Below are 25,712 nucleotides of genomic sequence, written 5' to 3' on the forward strand. Positions count from 1 at the left end.
GTCACTCTTTTCTATACACGTTCGCCACGTCCTGTAAGGTTGCAATTTGATATAATTACAACAACGCTGCACTGACCCCTCGGTGTATGTCTCTTGCTCAACATAACCACTCGTGTTTCTGCGAAGGTTAAACATTTTTCAAATACGCAACACGTACTGCTTCCCTGAGGAAGAGGATGAGTAAAGTGTGTAATACTTTATTTTGACGACTCTTTAAATTCCAGCTAAAGAAAAGTAGCCAACAGACACGCCACTTTTCCTCGTAAACTCAATTACACGAATGCGAAAACCAACCCACGCCTTGTTTGTAGCAATCAATATTAAGATTCACAAATCGGATCAACGGTGAATTTTAAGTCCTTCCCGGGACAGAAGCATAAATCGAGCGGCAGTCCACCACCAATCAGACCAAAACAGAACATTAAGAAAAAACAGCGATGGTCACCTGTGCTGGTACTCTTCCTTCTACATTCAGCCTTCTTTTCACCAATGTAAACACAGCGTTATCGTGAATACAACACTTCCACTAGTAAACAGAACATACTAAGTTCCTTACTTGATGATCGAGTAGTGTAAGTTCTGTGGTAACCAAGACTACTTGAGTATTGGCAGAAGCCAATACTAGCCGAAACTACAGAGACGTCACAAGATGTGCCACTCTTCTTTGTACACGTTCGCCAGCATATTTAATCGCACACGGCCAGAGACGCGGCGGCGTCTTACACCGGCGACAGAAGTGGTTTCAAGAGCTGACTCCGGCGGAGAGAGAGAGTGCGGCGTCGGCGCCAGAGTCCCCTGTCGCGGACCTACCTTGAGGGCCGACGTCTGCGGCGACGGAGATGCGCATGTCCGGGCGGTCGGTCGGCGCCTTGCCGGGCTGGGGTTCCCGTGGACGCGGAGTGCTTCGCTGGCGTGTCCTCAGGAGCGGCTGCGTGGCATTGGAGCGGAGGACGGGACGCTACTGACTGACGGCCGAGCGCTGCCGTGTGTTGGGGCCAGGCGCTGGCCCCCACCCCACCACCAGCGCTCCGCTTCCCCTCGGTACGAGCGCACCAACGCGGCCGGCTGGCTGCCTTGGCGAGTTCTCGCAGCTGGCGCGTCGCTACCACGCACCAGGCACGGCCTCCAGTCCAGACGCTTCTCCCGCAGCTGGACTGCTACTTGCAGCTAAACCATCGCCGTAACCAAAGCCCATCTCACACGGAGCAAGGTGCAGGCTTGCAGGGAAAGGAGCCGGTTATCTTCCATGCCGAAGCTCTCCCACGGTGCAAGATCGGCAGCTAGTTGTGTTGTGATCGGCTGCATGTTGTATCGAACGAAGATGGCTGCTTCAGGTACAGATGTTAAGAGAAAACTGGCGTTATTAGCTGTTTTGGTGCTAAACGATGCAGAAATGCATGCCAATGAGAGAAGAAGAAAGAAAGAATGGACGAAAAACTGGATTAAGAGGAGAAAAGCTGTAAAAGGTGTGCTCTCCATGCTTCATAAAGAATTGAGGTTAGTTCGCATAACACCTACTTTTGTTTGAAAAGTATCACCACTTCATTACTGTTTGACTTTATAAATATACCAATAATGACTGTTATATACGACTTTATTTTATAGGATAGAAGATCGTACATCCTTTGCAAATTTTATACGAATGGTCGAACAAGACACACGGCACTTGCAACTCTTTCGAGTGCTTCTGCACGCAAGTGTTTATTATAATAGCTTGCGCTTTTCACGACGTACAGACACTGTTCTTCCCTGTAAGTACATATCAGTGCTTCAATCGCTTCCTTGGACCACTGCGGTGCCATTATTTAATAACTATAAGAACGTCCTACCGCACCTCACAACAGCAGAAAAGCGACTATCAACAAAGGCTTCCCGCCCAAGCTTTCTGCATCTGACGTCACAAACGAAACGTCTCATGATTGGCCAACGCAGGTAGCACGCAGGGAACCTTACAAGAAAAATAGCACCGGACCTATCCTGGAAATCTTACAAGGTTCCCAGCAAGGCAGAGCGCTAGCAGACGACGGAGCCCGCAAGGTAGCCATTGCGCTAGCCAGCAAGGAAACTTACAGCGAATCTTGCTCCGTGTGAGACGAGCTTAAGCCGAGGCGGCTGGGGCAGTGCCCTGGGACACCATGGAATTGGAGTCCCTTGACGCCCAGGAGAAAGAAGTGACGAAAACAAAATGGAAAGGAAAAGCAGAAAAAGTGGAAAACATGACGTGCGTCGAAGTGCACTGCGTGGCAGATAAGTGAAGCAATCAAAATGGGAGGCGGAAACGGAATTAAACTCCACGGGTTGGGAGTGTATGTGATTTTATTGCAGTGGTTACAGAATCGAGCCAAATGTACAAAGAACTTGGTAGTATAAGCCCACTTATCGGTATGCCGTTGCATCCCCTCTGACTTAGGTGCACGCACCGATTCCGTCCGAGAGGGTATCATAAAGCCTTTGTATCCTCTCCTGAAGCAAGCTGGGTTGGGTTGTTTGGGGTAGGAGACCAGACAGCGAGGTCATCGGTCTCATCGGGTTAGGGAAGGATGGTGAAGGAAGTCGGCCGCGCCCTTTCAAAGGAACCATCCCGGCATTTCCCTGGAGCGATTTAGGGAAATCACGGAAAACCTAAATCAGGATGGCCGGACGCGGGATTGAACCGTCGTCCTCCCGAATGCGAGTCTAGTGTGCTAACCACTGCGCCACCTCGCTCGGTCAGGCAAGCTGACCCACACAACCGACGTCACTGATTCTTTATGTACTCAATACTGGAACAGAAACGGAGCTGGTGTAGCTGATCCTACAGTAGGCAGTTCATAGAGAGATGTTCTATTTGTGAACGAGCATTGTCCTATTGAGCAGTGGCGGCAGGACACTGTTGCGTGAGAGGTAGCACTTGAGGACACAGGGTGCCCGTGATGTACCGTTGTGCCACAGAGTTCCATAATTCACTACCATCCATGACGTGAAGTTATCCCCGATGGCTGTTCACACCGTGACGCTACGAGCAACATCACTCTGCCTCTCCGAAAAACTGAGACCTCTCGCCAGGTCGCCACCATCCTTCCCCACGATGGTCATCGGCAGAAGCGCAGAACAGCAATTCGTCGCTGAACACAATGCGACGCCATTCGTCAACAGTCATGAGTTCTGGTCACGGCACCAAATGTATCCGTTTTTGTTGTGGTGACAATGGCAGCCTACGCATGAAATACACTCCTGGAAATGGAAAAAAGAACACATTGACACCGGTGTGTCAGACCCACCATACTTGCTCCGGACACTGCGAGAGGGCTGTACAAGCAATGATCACACGCACGGCACAGCGGACACACCAGGAACCGCGGTGTTGGCCGTCGAATGGCGCTAGCTGCGCAGCATTTGTGCACCGCCGCCGTCAGTGTCAGCCAGTTTGCCGTGGCATACGGAGCTCCATCGCAGTCTTTAACACTGGTAGCATGCCGCGACAGCGTGGACGTGAACCGTATGTGCAGTTGACGGACTTTGAGCGAGGGCGTATAGTGGGCATGCGGGAGGCCGGGTGGACGTACCGCCGAATTGCTCAACACGTGGGGCGTGAGGTCTCCACAGTACATCGATGTTGTCGCCAGTGGTCGGCGGAAGGTGCACGTGCCCGTCGACCTGGGACCGGACCGCAGCGACGCACGGATGCACGCCAAGACCGTAGGATCCTACGCAGTGCCGTGGGGGACCACACCGCCACTTCCCAGCAAATTAGGGACACTGTTGCTCCTGGGGTATCGGCGAGGACCATTCGCAACCGTCTCCATGAAGCTGGGCTACGGTCCCGCACACCGTTAGGCCGTCTTCCGCTCACGCCCCAACATCGTGCAGCCCGCCTCCAGTGGTGTCGCGACAGGCGTGAATGGAGGGACGAATGGAGATGTGTCGTCTTCAGCGATGAGAGTCGCTTCTGCCTTGGTGCCAATGATGGTCGTATGCGTGTTTGGCGCCGTGCAGGTGAGCGCCACAATCAGGACTGCATACGACCGAGGCACACAGGGCCAACACCCGGCATCATGGTGTGGGGAGCGATCTCCTACACTGGCCTTACACCACTGGTGATCGTCGAGGGGACACTGAATAGTGCACGGTACATCCAAACCGTCATCGAACCCATCGTTCTACCATTCCTAGACCGGCAAGGGAACTTGCTGTTCCAACAGGACAATGCACGTCCGCATGTATCCCGTGCCACCCAACGTGCCCTAGAAGGTGTAAGTCAACTACCCTGGCTAGCAAGATCTCCGGATCTGTCCCCCATTGAGCATGTTTGGGACTGGATGAAGCGTCGTCTCACGCGGTCTGCACGTCCAGCACGAACGCTGGTCCAACTGAGGCGCCAGGTGGAAATGGCATGGCAAGCCGTTCCACAGGACTACATCCAGCATCTCTACGATCGTCTCCATGGGAGAATAGCAGCCTGCATTGCTGCGAAAGGTGGATATACACTGTACTAGTGCCGACATTGTGCATGCTCTGTTGCGTGTGTCTATGTGCCTGTGGTTCTGTCAGTGTGATCATGTGATGTATCTGACTCCAGGAATGTGTCAATAAAGTTTCCCCTTCCTGGGACAATGAATTCACGGTGTTCTTATTTCAATTTCCAGGAGTGTAGTAATTTCCTAGTCCGGCTGCTGCTAGTATCCGCCCACAGAAATTTACAGGGACTCCATTACTTCTTCTCGGACACCAGTTGCAGCTATTAACGAGTTACGATGCGTTTGATGTACAATGCGCCGATCCTCCCTTGCGGTAGTCAGACGCGGTCGGCCGGAACCTTAACGACGAACATGCCTGCTCTCATATTCCCACGTAGCTCAACATCGGGGCAGTCACGTCCGAATGCCCCAGAAATTTGGATATTGCACAAGTCGACCAAGTGGAGAGCCACAATGAGGCTCCTTTCAAACCCTGTTAGATGCTGATAAAGCAGTCTCTCAGACCACTCAACTCTGACACCCCTTATACACTCCATCAGTCCTGGTAACAACACTAACACAAAGTCTGCTGGCCGTTCTGCCAGTCACAGATAACTGCAGCTCTAATCACTTGCCTTCCCACCTATTGTGTGTACATGGATGAGGTTATATTGACATCCGACCACGTCTTCTAGGTTCTTGATTTTTTTTAGCTGATGGATGGGCAACTGTTGTGTTCCTTGACTAACTCCTCTAGGTTCTTATTTATTTATTTTTTGTCTGGCAGTGCATGTCCAGAAAGGTCCATAGCTTGCTGAAGGGCAACTGCTGTGTTCCTTAACTAACCTTTCAAGGGTCTTGATTTTTTTTTTTGTCTGGCAGTGTATGTCCACAAAGGTCTGCAGCTTGCCGATGGGCAACACCTGTTTTCCTTAGCTAACCCTTCAAATTCGAGGTACATTTGCGAGGTGCCGGGGCTAGCAGTGTATTTATCACTAAATTCTACTAGAATCCACATATGTAAATCATGCTCTAAGCCCCCCTATTCTAACTCCGACTTTTGCTGTTGCACAAGGATAAAAAAATACGCGAACTGACTCTAATCAACCCTGCCAGTGGAGTAGAAGAGAGTTTGGCACCTGCAATAATTTAATTTTATAAATAAGTTAAATAAACAAAGGTTTCATTTGCATAGTGAGGAATGATAGGGTTGCTCTATCGATTAACAGAATGAAAGTTCTGTCCAAAATAACAATATGATTTATTAAGACTAAACACTGAATAGTAAAAGAAACACAGGAAATATAATACATCAAATTGGCTCAAATTTGGAGATTCATACAAACACTGTAAAGGTGAAGTTGTCCCTAAACTAGATCGTGAGGTTTAAGACGAGGTGGTATGTGGAGCCAATTCCTTTCCACTCAAATCTCAAGAGAGACACACAGCTAACCCAACAGTACTTGCTGCTACTCGAAACAGAACAAAGTTAGAAAAGGATGAACAGGCGCGCTCTGCTGAGCTCTGATTGTCACCTAGGAAAATCCCTATCTGCCGGTGCTGCGGACGTACATTACCAAACGGTCTTCTTATCTCCCAGAACACGATCTGGCATACCGCAGGCGAGGGCTGGTTGCTTCGACGTCCTCGACCGAAAGGCGACTGCCGACTCCCCACAAGAGCACCCGTACAGGCCGAACACAGAACATTTCCGCCCCCACGACAGTGGCCGAGGTTAAACGTTCCAATCAGCAACTCGAAAACCGGCGGAAATTCCACTCCATTGCCGGAGCACTACCATTCCACCAATGGAGATTCTTGGCGCCAATTTCTGTGCTGATTTTGCTACGTCACGGCGCTATGCCCTGAGCAAACCAATCACCGTTACTATTTTGCAGAAAGTGCGGGAATTTTCCCGCCACAACTGCCAGGGTACACAAGTCATTCCCACGCCTCGCTGGTAGCCCGCCAGAAAGTGTTTTCGCTAAGTTTCTCCGAAGTAACGGAACCTCTAGCCCAGCCGCTACTTCACACCCCAGCGGGCGTGTCTCTTGACAATGTCGGCGTCTGCAAAGCATTCACTCGACTGCCTCACACACGTCGGCTTAACCCGCCTGTCACCGGACCACCCGGGTGACGAGAGACGCTGCGTGGGAAGTCCGCGTGTGAAGGAATAGCAGCCCTCCACCGCATGCAAATAGAGAGGAGAGTCGTAAGATAGAAATATGAGAGGGGGCTCATGCCACCTCTCATAGCCCCTACGCCATTTTAGATTGTAATTGGTGAGCGGTTGGCTCACTTAGGAGCAAGGTAGTGAGTCAATCGCCCAAGAACAATCTCGCAACTGGCTCCACATGCCGCACTCTATAAAGAAAATCACTGCAACTGAAAAATGCAGCTCATAGAGGGAGGATTATTTATGATGTAGCCAACTTCACCTTCTTAATATGGAACACTAACACTCACATCACACATCCATACCCAGGGAGCGCCTTCCAAACACAGATTCACGCAGACATTCACGCTCTAAATATGGCCCGGGCATCTGAGCCAAATATGGAGCAGTTTATTCTTTACAATCAGAGTTGGAGTGCTCCGCAATTAAATGCCCTAGATGTTACAACAATTTTAATCATTAAACTAACCTGAACTCACTCACACATGATACTATTTAAGTTAACAATCTCTTTGTGAGCTTTCAGAATCTAATTACAACCTCCGATTAATTCTGTCTCCCTGCAGCAAGAATAACCTTTACAAAATGTTCCCTGAACTGATGGTCCATTCACAATGACAGTGGTGGTATCTGCTTCAGTTTATGGGGACTTCAGGCACACTGTTCGCATACACACAACAATAAATACAAAATACAAAAAAAACATGGTGTGGAGAACAATACAGTAATTTGTAATAAGAATTACAGTGTAAAACACAAACACATACAAGGTATAACATACATTACAAAACCAACACTAGAGAAAGAAATTTAAGAAAGAAAAAAAAAAAAAGGTTCATGGGGCATCAAATTGTGCATGCACATTGCACAAAGTTCACGACTGTGCTGAGAATGAGGCACTAAATCACATTGTTAGAAATATCCGTAGCACTTCACTAATTACACAGTACTGACATCACATAAGGCTAAACGTCGGGTGTTGTTGCTACGTTGTGGCAACAGCAATAGGGAGTTCTGGAGTGTCTGCAGTACGCTGTTGAGATTGTAGTCAGACCCACGCATATGATCACGGCAGTACGGTAGGAAGACACAGTGATAGGCTCTCCTCACGTCGATTAATTGTCTCTGAGGTCTACTCGTTGGGATACATCACTAGTCTAGGCCTCTTCTCTCGCTGGACAGTACTTTATGTTTCCCAATATTGCAGTTCGACGAGGGATGATGGTACGTGGAGTGACTATTGTTAAAACTGCTCTCTAATAGAGAGGAGAAGTAAGAAATGAGACCATACATTTGTTAGTGTGGCACGATACTGCTTTGTGTATGCAGATCGGCCAATGCTAGTGAGTTGTAAAAACCCAAACAGGTGAGTATAGAGCGTCCCTTTCTGTCCTGAGGCACATGAGGCGCAGGTTCTGACACGATATGCGATCTTCTTCGTGTACTCACGACAACGTGGTCTGCCGCAGGGAATCCCTCCAAACGGCTGCCGCGTCCGGAGAGCTAGCAGGCTGTCGCGTGTGGGTCGCGTGTCAGTGTCAACGGCCAGCCTCACTTTCGCTTGTGGCCTGGCGAGGGTCCCGCGTAATCCCTCAGGTATGCGGCCGGGTGACCGTCAGCCTGTGGACCGGATGTTCTCGCCCTTCACGTCAGGTGGGGTGCTGACGCTCTTTTCTTGCAGGTAGCCGTAGACCTCTTGTTCCCGCTCCGGCCGGCCTCCGCATTGCCACGATCCTCGTCATCTGCACAATTCTTACAAAAATCTTATGCCTAACTTTTTCCCATGACCTTCTATGTTGTAATAAATTTACATAATGAAACATTGATGGTCTGTCATTTCAGACACTCTTATTTTACTTTTATAGTTATTAATCTATGGCAATCATTATAACATCTAATCTAGACATGGAAATAATTTATTTTGATATATGTGTAGAGACCGATCTCAGTATTGTACATGGTGTGTGATAACTGATGCTTTGTAATGGATGAACAACTAAATGTGCGGGCCCGCACTAATATTACTATTAATTATATAGATCGACAGTAGACATGCTCAAGAATTAACTACCATATGCCAACGATCTACATTCTGTCTTCTAAATAAATTATATTATTATGCAGGCTGAAGTTTTACTGAGCTATAAAGAACATGCAACTATTGTACGTTCGAACATGCAACTATTGTACGTTCGCTCGCCGGTTGTCCCTCCATCTCGGGTCTGTGGTTTCATGATCTGATAAATAGCATCCCAACAGGTGCGCGCCAAACACAACACTTGTGGTAGAAAACCCCCACAATATTAATCTAGTTATTGTAAAAATCCTAAAGTTTAATTTATCCTAGAATATGGTACTCTATTATTATTATATTATTATTACCTTTTTTTTTTTTTATACAATACTCTCACATAATTCCTGTTACGTTGAGATGTCTCGCTGCTCGCCGCTATTGACGACAGTGATGTGCGCGCCGTACGACATGGCCTCCGAGTTCTCACTACGCCTCACTGAAACTCCAGAGACTGGGTTAGCCATGGCTATACACGACAATAAATTTATAGTTGCAACTTCCTTCTCTATCTGATGCGGTTTTCGGGATCAAAGCACACCTTTCCAGAAGCAATGTAATATGACCAAGCCAGGGGTGGTTCCTGTTGAGGATTCAGTCGCCCAACACACGCCAGCTACACAGTATGTCACGAATATCCAAGTATAAGTCCCTGGTTATTCATCTGTGACAGTCACGAGCAGCACGCTAAATCCCCAACCAGCACATTGGAATGGTAGGCTTTATGCTCGCATTTCTCTCGTCTAGGGCACCATTGGAGTCAAACGCTCACAGGTTCACCCCGACTTGCAAGTCAACGATGCTGGCGCATCACTGTAAAAACTATACTGCACATGCTCATCCTCGAAATCACGCAATATACCACAATCTTGCAGTGCACTGACGCGTGCCTGCAAGCATAGGTATGAACGTCTCACGAACTGGTTGTGGCCGCTATGGAGCGTATCACGACTTCTCAGAACGCTTCTAAGAGCACGTTCTTGTATGCGCCCGTTTGTGCGACATCTCCTCACTCATCATTATCCCTCAACATGGACACCAGACAGGAAAGGACTAAAACATTGCTCATGGAAAGGTAGTGTCTCCTACTCCATCGATATTGGAAGTCGCGAACATAAACAAAAAAAAGGATAGCAGCAGTACATTCTTATGTGAGACAATGCAGCGTTTTAATACTTTTAACAATCTTAATCTATTAATGCAACAATTATTGTTCCCCGAAGAAAGGTTCATATATTTGCCTATTCTACTATGTACACCACTTAAACTACTATTATTCCACGAACTTCTTTGTGTGAGAGATGTGGTGGAATCCTATGGACTAGCGCCAATCCCTTGTTAGACTCCCCCTCCTCTGATGTGCATTAGGATTTGCAGGTCTAATTTCAATCTCCTGGTTCTCCTGTGGTCCTTGATTTCGCTCTCTCCAATTACAGTCGCTTTGCCGTTCGTCATTCCTCCTGTCCCAGATTCCTTGTCTAGATTGACCTTGTTCCCTAACGTTCTCGTTTCCGTGTCTCTGGTTTCCATAATCTTGACTTGCGTAACCTTGATTTCCGTAACCCTGGTTTCCTAACCGACGAGCGCGATTATGCGATCTGTTGTCGTCTGCCCTTGCTGGCCCGTGGTATTTGTTATTTTGCGCCTTCTTCCTGTCCTTTGCGTCTTGTTTATCGAAGACTACTTCGAGTTCGCGCAATAGACTCTTGAATGCTTCTATGTCAGATCCACACTTCCCGACAAGTGTCTGTTGATACCTAATAGGCAATTTGGAAAAGCAAAATTTAATGATTTCTCCGTTGCTATATGGACTATCTAAAAACTGATTCTTCTTGAGTAAATCATCAAAAAATTTGGTTGCGTTCCTATGCCCGGACACTTCCAGTTCAGGACAAAATATTATTTCCTCTTTAATCCTGTCTTGCGTTTCCTTTGACCAGTAGATCCCCAGGAACGCATCAACAAATTCCTGATAAGTCTGACACGTCGCTGCCACACCCCGCATCTTTTCCGCGGCTTGGCCTTCGATGTGTCCACACATGAATTCTAATTTTGCCAGGGTTGGCCATGATGACGGTAATGAATTTGTAAACTGCATCACCCAGCTCTTGGGATGCATCGACCCTCCATTATCTCTGAACTTTTGGAATTTTAGTATCGACAGGAAGTGATTGTGATCAAAATCCTGTCCGATCCTCGCACTGGTGTTGTCACTCGTTTCCGATACTTGCACGTCTGCTGAGTGTCCTGATCTATCTTGCTGATAACTGTGATGTGCTACCTCTCTATCACAGTGGCAGTGGCACTCAGAATTCACTCTCCTAAGTGGGCTACAATTATTGGAGCTATTACTAGGTGTTTCTGTGTGTGCATTGTTAGTTCCGCACTCTGTCACTGGGCTAGAGCACGGCGGGCTTTTCCTCGGAGACACAATTCTGTGTACTCCATCATTGGTATCCGAACGCGCAGTGCTCGTGTGCCCGTTTCGCTCTAGTTTTGCTATCCGACTCTCTACTTCATTCATTCGTTTCGTGATGTTCGTAACCGCAATATTACCTTGGGTTTTTAAGAACGCTAGGGATTTTGAGTGGGCTTGTGTCGCACGTCGCAAGCGACCTGCGAGTTGAGAAGTTACTTTTGCAACTTTCATTGCCCCCATTGCTGCCGTTTTGGCTAGGCCTGCTACTTTTTGTGCTACCAGTGACATCTGTTTTGCTTCTCCACATTCTTTCTTTATTGTTAGTAATTCCCCACGAATTTTCCCTATATGCGAAATTATTGCCTGAGTGTCCTTCTTACGCTGTTCGTCAGCTTCTTCCTTCTCCTTCTTACGTTGTTCGTCAGCTTCTTCTTTCATTGATCGTAGGAAGCTTAGTATTGGGTTAATGTCATCATTTTGATCCTCGTCACACATGGGCGATGTAACTCTGGACACCTGGGCGCTAGAGCTCTGACGTGACCGAGCTGGCCCCTGTCTGCTCTCGTTCGTTTGATTATAAACTTCTGCTACCGTCTCGACCTGTGTGCCTGTCTCTGTTTCATCCTCTACCTCACTATCATAATCACGGCCGCAACGCTGCTCTGAGATCGCGTCCAAATCACCTTCCTCATCAATGACCCTGTCGTCCTGTGCTGCTAAAAATGTGCCCATCTCATCTCTGAACCTATCCTCGTCAGTAACCTGCCTCTTATCCATTATGCTATTCTCTTTTGTTTTAGTTTCGCTCGCTAATAGTCGTGCCTTACTTCTCGTGATCATTCACGAAAAAACAAATTTATCTAAAATATACAGTAAAAATTATCTACTCACTGTAGTTTTACACATAGACATAAAATTTCAACAACGCTGTTCCAACGCTGTAATCACAAACAGAAGCTCTCCTGAGTCGTGCTTCGGTAGCTCAGTTGGTAGAGCACTTGCCCGCGAAAGGCAAAGGTCCCGAGTTCGAGTCTCGGTCGGGCACACAGTTTTAATCTGCCAGGAAGTTTCATATCAGCGCACACTCCGCTGCAGAGTGAAAATCTCATTCTGAGTACTTGCTGCTACTCGAAACAGAACAAAGTTAGAAAAGGATGAACAGGCGCGCTCTGCTGAGCTCTGATTGTCACCTAGGAAAATCCCTATCTGCCGGTGCTGCGGACGTACATTACCAAACGGTCTTCTTATCTCCCAGAACACGATCTGGCGTACCGCAGGCGAGGGCTGGTTGCTTCGACGTCCTCGACCGAAAGGCGACTGCCGACTCCCCACAAGAGCACCCGTACAGGCCGAACACAGAACATTTCCGCTCCCACGACAGTGGCCGAGGTTAAACGTTCCAATCAGCAACTCGAAAACCGGCGGAAATTCCACTCCATTGCCGGAGCACTACCATTCCACCAATGGAGATTCTTGGCGCCAATTTCTGTGCTGATTTTGCTACGTCACGGCGCTATGCCCTGAGCAAACCAATCACCGTTACTATTTTGCAGAAAGTGCGGGAATTTTCCCGCCACAACTGCCAGGGTACACAAGTCATTCCCACGCCTCGCTGGTAGCCCGCCAGAAAGTGTTTTCGCTAAGTTTCTCCGAAGTAACGGAACCTCTAGCCCAGCCGCTACTTCACACCCCAGCGGGCGTGTCTCTTGACAATGTCGGCGTCTGCAAAGCATTCACTCGACTGCCTCACACACGTCGGCTTAACCCGCCTGTCACCGGACCACCCGGGTGACGAGAGACGCTGCGTGGGAAGTCCGCGTGTGAAGGAATAGCAGCCCTCCACCGCATGCAAATAGAGAGGAGAGTCGTAAGATAGAAATATGAGAGGGGGCTCATGCCACCTCTCACATTAGCGTGACCAGTTTTCCAACTTCAAGGTATGGAACACAAATTAGAAGTTGAAATGAATCGACATTTAGTTGAAACTATTGTTAACACACAAATTAGAAGTTGAATTGAATCGACATTTAGTTGAAACTATTGTTAACACTATATCTGAATAGTAGATTTGTGTCAATCTACTCAGTTTATGCTACAACTACATAGTTGTACCTTGAATTACTAATCAAGTAAATATTTCATTGTTTTGTTATTCTCATATGCAAACACAATAGATCACTTTTATATAACGATGTTTTAGGGTAGAAAATGATTGTTATTTACATAGCCTACTCATTTTTCACTCGCAATTGGCCCGGAAGTTGCGACGTCGGTAGTTTCTAAAAGAAATTTATAATACTTTGCAGAAGATTGTATGTCGTTCAGGAGTTTGATTTTTCAAACGGAATGTTGTTGCAATCAAGACTTGAAGTACCCTGGAAACGAATCCTAGCCATAAGTATTGCCTTAACAGTTACACTCTAAAACTCTTCTTTTCATCAATCCATAAATCATTTGTGATCGAGAACATTGTTTCTGCAGTAGCATTCGTTAAATATAGAGCTACCACAAACGCGGTAATGAGCTGCAAATTCTTGCAGCAGTTATCTTGAGATGTAGGGAAGTTGAAAACGATAGACCTCTTACAGTTTGGTTTGATCAAAGAGTGTATTTTCTTTATTCTTTGGGTATGACCACGTTTGCTCTCCACTATTTCAAAAAGTACGGGACGGTTAATTAAAAACGGGACAATGTACGTCCCGTACCTATTTTGTCGGAACAACGAGGCACTTAAAGCTAAATAAGGCACGACCCCATAAAATACACTACTGGCCATTAAAATTGTTACACCACGAAGATGACGTGCTACAGACGCGAAATTTAACCGACAGGAAGAAGATGCTGTGATATGCAAATGATTAGCTTTTCAGAGCGTTCACACAAGGTTGGCGCCGGTGGCGACACCTACAACGTTCTGACATGAGGAAAGTTTCCAACCGATTTCTCATACACAAACAGCAGTTGACCGGCGTTGCCTGGTGAAACGTTGTTGTGATTCCTCGTGTAAGGACCAGAAATGCGTGCCATCACGTTTCCGACTCTGATAAAGTTCGGATTGTAGCCTATCGTAATTGCGGTTTATCGTATTGCGACATTGCTGCTCGCGTTGGTCGAGATCCAATGACTGTTAGCAGAACATGGAATCGGTGGGTTCAGGAGGGTAATACGGAATGCCGTGCTGGATCCCAACGGCCTCGTATCACTAGCAGTCGAGATGATAGGCATCCTATCCGTATAGCTGTAACGGATCGTGCAGCCACGTCTCGATCCCTGAGTCAACAGATGGGGACGTTTACAAGACAACAACCATCTGCACGAACAGTTCGACGACGTTTGCAGCAGCATGGACTATCAGCTCTGAGATCATGGCTGCGGTTACCCTTGAGGCTGCATCACAGACATAAGCGCCTGCAATGGTGTACTCAACGACGAACCTGGGTGCACGAATGGCAAAACGTAATTTTTTCGGATGAATCTAGGTTCTGTTTACAGCATCATGATGGTCGCATCCGTGTTTGGTGACATCGCGGTGAACGCACATTGGAAGCGTGTATTCGTCATCGCCATACTGCCGTATCACCCGGCGTGATGGTACGGGGTGCCATTGGTTACACGTCTCGGCCACCTCTTGTTCGCATCGACGGCAATTTGAGCAGTGGACGTTACATTTCAGATGTGTTACGACCCGTGGCTCTACCCTTCATCGATCCCTGCGAAACCCTACATTTCAGCAGGATAATGCACGACCGCCTGTTGCAGGTCCTGTACGAGCCTTTCTGGATACAGAAAATGTTCGACTGCTGCCCTGGCCAGCACATTCTCCAGATCTTTCACCAATTGAAAGCGTCTGGTCAATGGTGGCCGAGCAACTGGCTCGTCACAATACGCCAGTCACTACTCTTGATGAACTGTGGTATCGTGTTGAAGCTGCATAGGCAGCTGTACTTGTACACGCCATCCAAGCTCTGTTTGACTCAATGCCCAGGTGTATCAAGGCCGTTATTACGGCCAGAGGTGGTTGTTCTGGGTACTGATTTCTCACGATCTATCCACCCAAATAGCGTGAAAATATAATCACATGTAAGTTCTAGTATAATATATTTGTCCAATGAATACCAGTTTATCATCTGCATTTCTTCTTCGTGTAGCAATTTTAATGGCCAGTAGTGTATAACGATGTTTTAAACTAGGATAGAAAAGATTGTTATTTACATAGCTTACTTATTTTTCACTCGCAATTGGCCCGGAAGTTGCGCCGTGGGTAGTTTCTAAAAGAAATTTATAATACTTTGCAGAAGATTGTAGGTGTTCAGGAGTTTGATTTTCCAAACGGAATTTTGTAGCAATCAAGCCTTGGAGTACCCTGGAAATGAATCTTAGCTATAAGTATTGCCTTAACGGTTACCACTCTAAACCTCTTCTTTTCATCAAGCCATAAATCATTTGTGATCGAGAACACTCTTTCTGCAGTAGCATTCGTAAAAGATAGAGCTACCACAAACGCAGTAATGAGCTGCAAATTCTTGTAGCAGTTATCTTGAGATGTAGGGAAGTTGAAAATGATAGACTTCCTTCAGTTTGGTTTGATCAAAGAGTGTATTTTCTTTATTCTTGGGGTATGACCACGTTTGCTCTCCATTTGGTTTTGCTAAAAGTTACTTAAAAACACGCTCTTTCAAAAAGTACGGGACGGTTAATGAAAAACGGGACAATATACGTCCCGTACCTATTTTGTCGTAACAACGGGGCACTTGAAGCTAAATAAGAGACGATCCCGTAAAATACGAGATGTCTGGCCAGCCTAAGCTAAATGGAGTACGGTCCGATCAATCTATGCCAATGACCCACAGAAAACTAAAAGATGTACGGATGGGATTGATTTCTGCCAACGGACCGCATAAGGAGGAAATAAGTACTCCGCTACGTGAAAGGAAAACAAATTTCTCCGACTAATAGAGTGTCTTCGGTCGCTTTCCTGGTAGTAGTTGCGGAAGACTTGATACAGAAGTCATTTCAGTTGTGTGTTGGTTGTTATGCTCCGTTTGTTCCCTGTTGGGTAAACTTCCCTTCATTATTCTGCGCCTCCTCTGAGAATTTCACAGACGATAGTGAAATTACGAACGTAAATGAAAATGAATTTAACTACTGTGTTAAGCCCCGTTCACACTGAACGCGCACTCGCAGACAATTTCCCAGTGTTCACTCGCATTCTCTTCTGGCTATGAACAAGCGTTTACACTGGAGAGAACGCGAGATAGCCTATGAGCGCTGCGTTGTTGTCTCTTGGCGCTTGTAATTAGCACGCAAGAGATAATGCTATGTAATTAGAGACGCGATGCAAAACTTTAATATTCCAGGGGGATTATTTGACATAGCGAGTGCACCGTTTCTGATGAAGTAAGCAAAATGGTGTATGAAAGGAAGAACTCAGGCGTCTAAATTTGAACGTGAAAATGAAATGCGTGGAGATAGTGAACGTATCACTGAACAGCAGTTGCAGCTTATCTTAGCAGTAGTCCAAAACTTCGTACATATGTCGGTTGAGCTCTTTGCTCGCATCTCATTACGACTGAGAAGGAAATTTAAAACACTAATTACCGACTGCCAACGTAATCTGCAGAAAGCCGATCTTTTACGTACAGCCGGCCGCGGTGGTCTCGTGGTTCTAGGCGCGCAGTCCGGAACCGTGGCACTGCTACGGTCGCAGGTTCGAATCCTGCCTCGGGCATGGATGTGTGTGATGTCCTTAGGTTAGTTAGGTTTAAGTAGTTCTAAGTTCTAGGGGACTGATAACCACAGCAGTTGAGTCCCATAGTGCTCAGAGCCATTTGAACCATTTTTTACGTACAATCTGGTCATTACAACCGGAGATATTTACATTCGTGATAGTTTTGCATTTCAATAGCCGCTATATATCAGACAGTTGTCCGCCTCCATAGCTGAGTTATCAGCGTGACAGAATGCCTTGCGAGGGCCAGGGTTCGATTCCAGTTTGGGTGTTGCTTTCATCATCATATCATCCTCGTGTCACGTTAGTCACCGGAATGGCGTCAGTTAGGAAGACTTGCACCCGATGGGAGGTCCTAGCAACACAACAATTCATTTCATCAGACAGTAGCACTTCAGAGGTTGTATTACAGGACATATAAGGAAGACAATTTCAAGCAAATATGATTAATGATGTGTGAAATACAGGGTGCCCCAGGAGGAATGGTCAGTATTCAGGGATATGACAGGAACTCTCATTTAAAGCAAACAATTTCATATGCACATACACCCTACTCTGAGTGGTTTCCGAGATAGAACACAATTAATGAACATTTGTTTTGGGCTAGTGACGCGCATGTACATGTCTTACCCATTGTATTGTATGGTATGGAACTGGGGACCTAGAAACGACGGAGAGGCTTCGTCCCAGCCGTAGCCCGCAGTGGTACACAACCCAACAGGTTACAGCAGTCCATTCACCCCACTGCCGCCCCACACCGAACCCAGGGTTATTGTGCGGTCTGCCCCCAGTGGACCCCCGCGGGTAGAGTAATTATGGTGTACGTTTACGTGGAGGAAGTGTTTGCACAGGAATCGCCGACATAGTGTAATTGAGGCGGAATAAGTGGAACCAGCCCGCATTCGCCGAGACAGATGGAACAGAGCCTTACAAACCATCCACAGACTGGCCGGCACACGAACCTCCACTAATCCGCTGGGCGGATTCGTGCCGGGGTCCGGCACGCCTTCCCGCTCGGCCGGCCAGGGTGGCCGAGCCGTTCTAGGCGCTACAGTCGGGAACCGCGCGACTGCTACGGTCGCAGGTTCGAATCCTGCCTCGGGCATGGATCTGTGTGATGTCCTTAGGTTAGTTAGGTTTAAATAGTTCTGAGTTCTAGGGGACTGATGACTTCAGAAGTTAAGTCCCATAGTGCTCAGAGCCATTTGACCCTTCCCGCCCGGAAAGCAGTGCGTTAGAGCTCATGGCTAACCGGGCGGGAGTCTTACCCATTGGTCGTTGTAGTACAATTAACTGGTCATCATGATCGCGAAACCTTACGCCATTAGTTTTTTGTTTATGAGATTGGATAAAGCCCGAGGTGTACGAACAATGGGTGAATTCCCGAGATGAATTGCTTGGTCGCACCATGGACGCTGATGACCTCATTAGGAAAGGTGCAGAGGTAGTCAGACAAGCAACACATGTTCGCCCATAAGTGCACGAATGCAGTGAAGTTGACGATGGCGTATTCGAACGTTTATTATGAACTGTCCAACAGCTGTAATATCACGTTGAAAGTAATGTATAAAAAAAATGGTTCAAATGGCTCTGAGCACTATGGGACTTAACATCTGAGGTCATCAGTCCCCTAGAACTTAGAACTACTTAAACCGAACTAACCTAAGGACATCACACACATCCATGCCAGAGGCAGGATTCAAACCTGCGACCGTACCGGTCGCGCGGTTCCAGACTGAGGCGCCTAGAACTGCTCGGCCACAACGGCCGGCAATGTGTAAAACGTATTTTGAAATTGAAATACATAAATCTTAGTCTAGAGCAACAGAACCATGGGAAAATTTAACTTTGAACGTAAATATGTGGAACCCTAACGCTGAACGATGCGAAATCCAGGCTAACCGATACATCAAACAATTCAGCTGTGGGAAAGTAATATGTTTTCAATGAAACTTACATATGCCATCTGGTTGCAAAACAAATGACTCTGACTAAAATGTTGTTGTTGCTGTGGTCTTCAGTCCAGAGACTGGTTTGATGCAGCTCTCCATGCTATTCTATCCTGTGCAAGCTTCTTCATCTCCCAGTACCTACTGCAACCTACATCCTTCTGAATCTGCTTAGTGTATTCATCTCTTGGTCTCCCTCTACGATTTTTACCATCCATGCTACCCTCCAATACTATATTGGTGACCCCTTGATGTATCAGAATATGCCCTACCAACCAATCCCTTCTTCTAGTCAAGGTGTGCCACAAATTTCTCTTCTCCCTAATTCTATTCAACACCTCCTCAATAGTTATGTGATCTACCCATCTAATCTTCAGCATTCTTCTGTAGCACCACATTTCGAAAGCTTCTATTCTCTTCTTGTCCAAACTATTTATCGTCCATGTTTCACTTCCATACATGGCCACACTCCATGCAAATACTTTCAGGAACGACTTCCTGACACTTAAATCTATAATCGATGTTAACAAATTTCTCTTCTTCAGAAGCGCTTTCCTTGCCATTGCCAGTCTACATTTTATATCCTCTCTACTTCGACCATCATCGGTTATTTTACTCCCTAAATAGCAAAACTCCTTTACTACTTTAAGTGTCTCATTTCCTAATCTAATTCCCTCAGCATCACCCGACTTAATTTGACTACATTCCATTATCCTCGTTTTGCTTTTGTTGATGTTCATCTTATATCCTCCTTTCAAGACATTGTCCATTCCGTTCAACTGCTCTTCCAAGTCCTTTGCTGTCTCTGACAGAATTACAATGTCATCGGCGAACCTCAAAGTTTTTACTTCTTCTCCATGAATTTTAATACCTACTCCGAACTTTTCTTTTGTTTCCTTTACTGCTTGCTCAATATACAGATTGAATAACATCGGGGAGAGGCTACAACCCTGTCTCACTCCTTTCCCAACCACTGCTTCCCTTTCATGCCCCTCGACTCTTATAACTGCCATCTGGTTTCTGTACAAATTGTAAATAGCCTTTCGCTCCCTGTATTTTACCCCTGCCACCTTCAGAATTTGAAAGAGAGTATTCCAGTCAACATTGTCAAAAGCTTTCTCTAAGTCTACAAATGCTAGAAACGTAGGTTTGCCTTTTCTTAATCTTTCTTCCAAGATAAGTCGTAAGGTCAGTATTGCCTCACGTGTTCCAACATTTCTACGGAATCCAAACTGATCTTCCCCGAGGTCGGCTTCTACCAGTTTTTCCATTCGTCTGTAAAGAATTCGCGTTAGTATTTTGCAGCTGTGACTTATTAAACTGATAGTTCGGTAATTTTCACATCTGTCAACACCTGCTTTCTTTGGGATTGGAATTATTATACTCTTCTTGAAGTCTGATGGTATTTCGCCTGTCTCATACATCTTGCTCGCCAGATAGTAGAGTTTTGTCAGGGCTGGGTCTCCCAAGGCTATCAGTAGTTCTAATGGAATGCTGTCTACTCCCTGGGCCATGTTTCGACTTAGGTCTTTCAGTGCTCTGTCAAACTCTTCACGCAGTATCATATCTCCAACTTCATCTTCATCTACTCCTCTTACATTTCCATAATAATGTCCTCAAGTACATCAACCTAGTACAGACCCTCCTTCCACCTTTCTGCTTTCTCTTCTTTGCTTACAAGGGAACCTCCCCATCGCACCCCCTTCAGATTGAGTTATAAGTTGGAACAGTGGATATACCTTGAAAAACTGAACACAGATCGATCGAGAAAACAGGAAGAAGTTGTGTGGAACTATGAAAAAATAAGCACAATATACAAACTGAGTAGTCCAAGCGCAAGATAGGCAATATCAAGGAGAGTGTGAGCTCAGGAGCGCCGTGGTCCTGTGGTTAGCGTGACCAGCTGCGGAATGAGAAGTCCTTGGTTCAAGTCTTCCCTCGAGTGAAAAGTTTATCTTCTTATTTTCAGTGCATGTGACAAACTCTTATGTTTTCATCACTTTTTTGGGAGGGATTATCACATCCACAAGAAAACCTAAATCGGGCAAGGTAGAAGAATCTTTTTACCCATTCGCCGAGTGTGTGCTAGTTAGGTGTGTCGACAACATATTCCTGTCATGAGACGCACATGGTGTCACCAGTGTCGTATAGAATATATCAGACGTGTTTTCCTGTGGAGGAATCGGTTGACCTATGCCCTTGCGATCAAATATTTTCGGTTCCCATTGGAGAGGCACGTCCTTTCGTCAACTAATCGCACGGTTTTGCGGTGCGGTCGCAAAACACAGACACTAAACTTATTACAGTGAACAGAGACGTCAATGAACGAACGGACAGATCATAACTTTGTGAAAATAAAATTTTCAGTCGAGGGAAGATTTGAACTAAAGACCTCTCATTCCGCAGCTGCTCACGCTAACCACGGGACCACGGCTCTCCTGAGCTCCCTATTTCCTTAATATTGCCTATCTTTCGCATGGACTACTCAGTTTGTATATTTTGTTCATTTTTTCATAGTTCCACACAACTTCTTCCTGTTTTCTCGATTGATCTGTGTTCAGTTTATCAAGGCCTATCCACTGTGCCAACTTATAACTAAATCTGAGGGGGGTGCGATGGGGATGTTCCCTTGTTAGAACTGGGTTTCCATCTGAGCTCTTGATATTCATACAAGTGGTTCTCTTTTCTCCAAAAGTCTCTTTAATTTTCCTTTAGGCAGTATCTATCTTACCCCGATTGAGATACGCCTCTACATCCTTACATTTGTCCTCTAGCCATCCCTGCTTAGCCATTTTCATCTTCCTGTTGATCTCATTTTTGAGACGTTTGTATTCCTTTTTGCCTGTTTCATTTACTGCATTTTTATATTTTCTCCTTTCATCAGTTAAATTCAATATATCTTCTGTTACCCAAGGATTTCTACTAGCCCTCGTCTTTTTACCTACTTGATCCTCTGCTGCCTTCACTATTTCATCCCTCAAAGCTACCCATTTTTCTTCTACTGTATTTCTTTCCCCCATTCCTGTCAATCGTTCCCTAAGGTTCTCCATGAAACTCTGTACAACCTCTGGTTCTGTCAGTTTATGCAGATCCTAACTCCTTAAATTCCCACCTTTTTGCAGTTTCTTCAATCTTAATCTACAGTTCATAACCAATAGATTGTGGTCAGAGTCCACATCTGCCCCTGGAAATATCTTACAATCTAAAACCTGGTTCCTAAATCTGTCTTACCATTATATAATCTGAAACCTTCGAGTATCTCCAGGCTTCTTCCATGTATTCAACCTTCTTTTATGATTCTTGAACCAAGTGTTAGCTATGATTAAGTTATGCTCTGTGCAAAATTCTACCAGGCGGCTTCCTCTTTCATTTCTTACCCCCATTCCATATTCACCTACTACGTTTCTTTCTCTTCCTTTTCCTACGATCGAATTCCAGTCACCCATGACTATTAAATTTTCGCCTCTCTTCACAATCTGAATAATTTCTTTTATCTCATCATACATTTCATCAATCTCTTCGTCATCTGCGGAGCTAGTTGACTTCGGAGCTAGCTGACTAAAATATGACCCTGAATATAGCTAATCTTTATCTCAGTCTCGTAAACAGTTATTGTACCAGAACTGTTATTATAATTACACAACAAATGAACGTAAAATTAAACGCGTCTGCCTTCCTAACGAAACTGCTTGAAACTTCAAAAGATAGCACATCATTGAAATCCTTGATTGGTATTGAGATTCCAAACTGATATGATATTATTTTCACAAATATAATCTGACAGTCATTGTGCCTTACAGTGGACATGAACTTTGATAGTAATTAAATTTATTGGCCTACCTGTGCGGATGGAATGCTCGTCTGCTCTGGAACTTATTGCTAGTGGGAATAATGATTTGACTGTCAAAAACCAAATTTCATTTGCCGTACTTGCGATGAGCAGTGCAAGACAGTATCTTACAAATTTTCATAAAATGCTTCTCAGTACACAACTCGCGATGTGCAATGTTGAGTATGCAATCCGAATCATAAAAGTAAAAAAATGAAAACGAGGAGCTAAACCAAACGACTGATAAATGAGAACAAAGAATCCAAGTAAAACTATGCTACATTAGTTAAACTATGGCAACAATACACCTTTTTATAAAGTTCTCACACCTAGATAAGTCAGCAAAGATATTTCTCAATAACTCTCGTGTGTACGATTGCTTTCTTTGACACCTGTTTCTACTATCAAAATATGGTTCAAATGGCTCTGAGCACTATGGGACTTAACATCTGAGGTCATCAGTCCCCTAGAACTTAGAACTACTTCAACATAACTAACCTAAGGACATCACACACATCCATGCCCGAGGCAGGATTCGAACTTGCGACCGTAGCAGTCGCGCGGTTCCGGACTGAAGCGCCTACAACCGCTCGGCCACCGGGGCCGGCTTTCTACTATCTAACAAGTCCACATGCTTCACTACTAAAATTTCTACAGCAAACTTTAACCATCCACAATATTCTAACACTAAGAAATTTCACAATTAGAAATATAAAAAAATCTGGAGTACTTTAAAAGTTGGCTTTTATCATTCTTCCGTTACTATTTGCTCAATACCTTTCCTCAAAACATGTTATTACAAAGTCCCTGCCTCCACTACACAGCAGCCCAGCTTCCATCAAATGGTTCAAATGGCTCTGAGCACTATGCGACTTAACTTCTGGGGTCATCAGTCGCCCAACTTCCATCCTTTTCAAGGAAAGTCCGTTGCCAGAGTATCCAACACACACTGCTATTCTCTTCAAAAGAAGTAACCTCTCTGATCAAAGAATATAATATAACAGAGTTGAAGTACATGTATCAAATTCGCAACTTGATTCACATTTATAACCAAAACTACCTGACAATCATCAAGACAAATGAGACAGTTCCCTTTCAAAGTGTACGATAATGTTTAGTGTTGAATGTGTTAAAAGTACGCAATTTTCAAATGACACCTTATAAAACGCATGTTATAATGTTTACTAACTGTTGGATATGTGGACACGTGTAAGCTTGACAATGTGTTGAATAAAACAAGAAATTGTAGTGTGCATTAAAAATGTCCTATCTTGGAAACCAATGGGGATAACCGGCCGCTGTGGCCGAGCCGTTCTAGGCGGTTCAGTCCGGAACCGCGCTGCTGCTACTGTCGCAGGTTCGAATCCTGCCTCGGGCATGGCTGTGTGTGATGTCCTTATGTTAGTTAGGTTTAAGTAGTTCTAAGTCTAGGGGACTGATGACCTCAGATGTTAAGTCCCATAGTGCATAGAGCCATTGGGTATAGGGCATACGTCCATATGGCCGTTCCTGTCATATTCGTGGCGAATACTGACCGTTCCTCCTTGGGCACCCCATACTTGTAATACATACAGCCTTGATAGAATCTGTTATATAGTTTGTTATACAGCCCAAGTAAACCATATTTGTCATCAGAAATCTCTAACGTAACAGTGGTACTTCAGTCATGTAATTACAGAGATCACGAACATATTCAACTAGAATGATAATATCTTTCGTATATTTTTAATTTTAAGCAGCATAATGGATACATATTCGCACTAGTTTACTTTCAAGGTGCTTACTCACTCCGTTCCTGCCTGATGCAAGCATCTATTGCATTTATCATGTTTCTCAAGTCACCAGCAGGACCTCTCAGTGCTGTGGTAAATTTCTACCAATTATCTTTTCCTTCGACCTTTGTGACGTGGATCTTTTGGATTCCAGAAGCACTTTTGTCTCCATTCTTCTGTAAGCAACATTATATTCTTTTGACAGCTCTGCACCACTCACGCAACTCGTGCCACCAACAAAAGTAGGCAAGATAGCAGACGAAAGTTCCTGTACTACTAGCGCCGGAGCGATGAGGTCACACACTTACTTTCTTACGATGAGGGTTCGCCGAAAGACCGACAACCAGCGAAACTCGAGCGAACACAAGGGAATGCGAACCAAACGCGACCGAATGCCGGTTGCTCATGCGCACCTAGCCTTTACATCAGAGGGAATCCTTGTTCACTGTTGCACATTCATCTATGTTCGCTTCGGTGTAAAGGGAGGTTTAGACAACAAGGCGCGATTTACTACCATCTGTCAGAGCCGGATTGTCATTACAGCCTGTTGAGACAATGACCAATCCGAGTAGTATTGCAGGGGCTGGGGTCTGTGAGAGACGAATGTGGACGATGTTTTGATGAAATGGGAAAGCGGGAGGTCCAGTCATGGAGGAAGGGAAGGAAGCCCCACTTGAGGTATTTACCCTGCGTCCTTCATAACTGCAGTTACGCCCCTGGTCTAAACCAGAATAACACCGACAAATACATCGCAGATTGATTTTTCATGCTTTCCCGACGGATCTGTAGCAAATACGCTTCTCGGATTTGGCGCTGGATCATATTGTGTAACTCGCACAGTATTTCATCGATGCTACAGCTCGACATCATCAGGTGGTGGTAGCTGCTGCTGTCACTGCTGCAAGGCGCGACTGATCAGTCTAAACGTTAAATCAAGGGGTTGAGGTAATCCAGGAAAGTGCTAATAATGTAAACGGTGTTGATGTTGAGCAGTTCAGGGTCAAAGATTACAAAACCTTCGTCTCCAGTTTGATAGAACCTGTTCCTCTGACAGACAACTAAGGGAAGTGATAAATCACTGAGTTCCGTAAGAATAGTGTGCTGTAAGCAATACGGCAGGTGGTCTGGCCACCGATCCGTTTCAGTTCCGACAGAAATATATTCTTAATCAATGGTTCCGTAAATGTGCTTATCAGAATGATATACCAATAAAAGTTCGTAGTACACTGGGAGGCATGGGTCATGCTTTGAATCCCATCATCTCTGATATTTTGAACAACTGATGCAGATATGCGAGCTGCAGAGGGAGAAACATGCTGATTCAGAAAGTGG

At 45.5% G+C, this 25,712-nt stretch overlaps 1 protein-coding gene and 1 long non-coding RNA gene across 3 annotated transcripts in view; one reads left to right on the plus strand and one right to left on the minus strand.

Moving 5' to 3' along the window:
- The window catches only part of LOC126237197 (phosphatidylinositol 4-kinase beta), a 268,062-nt gene extending 267,113 nt beyond the window's left edge, over positions 1 to 949 (minus strand). The window contains exon 1 of the mRNA XM_049947077.1: positions 811 to 949. Within this exon, the coding sequence (XP_049803034.1) occupies positions 811 to 847 (37 nt within the window). The 5' untranslated portion in view covers positions 848 to 949. The remainder of the gene's footprint in view (positions 1 to 810) is intronic.
- The window catches only part of LOC126237199 (uncharacterized), a 418,088-nt gene that overhangs the window by 11,568 nt on the left and 380,808 nt on the right, over positions 1 to 25,712 (plus strand). The gene's annotated exons all lie outside the window — the stretch shown is intronic.

This window comes from Schistocerca nitens, chromosome 2 (assembly GCF_023898315.1).
Source record: "Schistocerca nitens isolate TAMUIC-IGC-003100 chromosome 2, iqSchNite1.1, whole genome shotgun sequence".
NCBI classification, from domain to species: Eukaryota; Metazoa; Arthropoda; class Insecta; order Orthoptera; family Acrididae; genus Schistocerca; species Schistocerca nitens.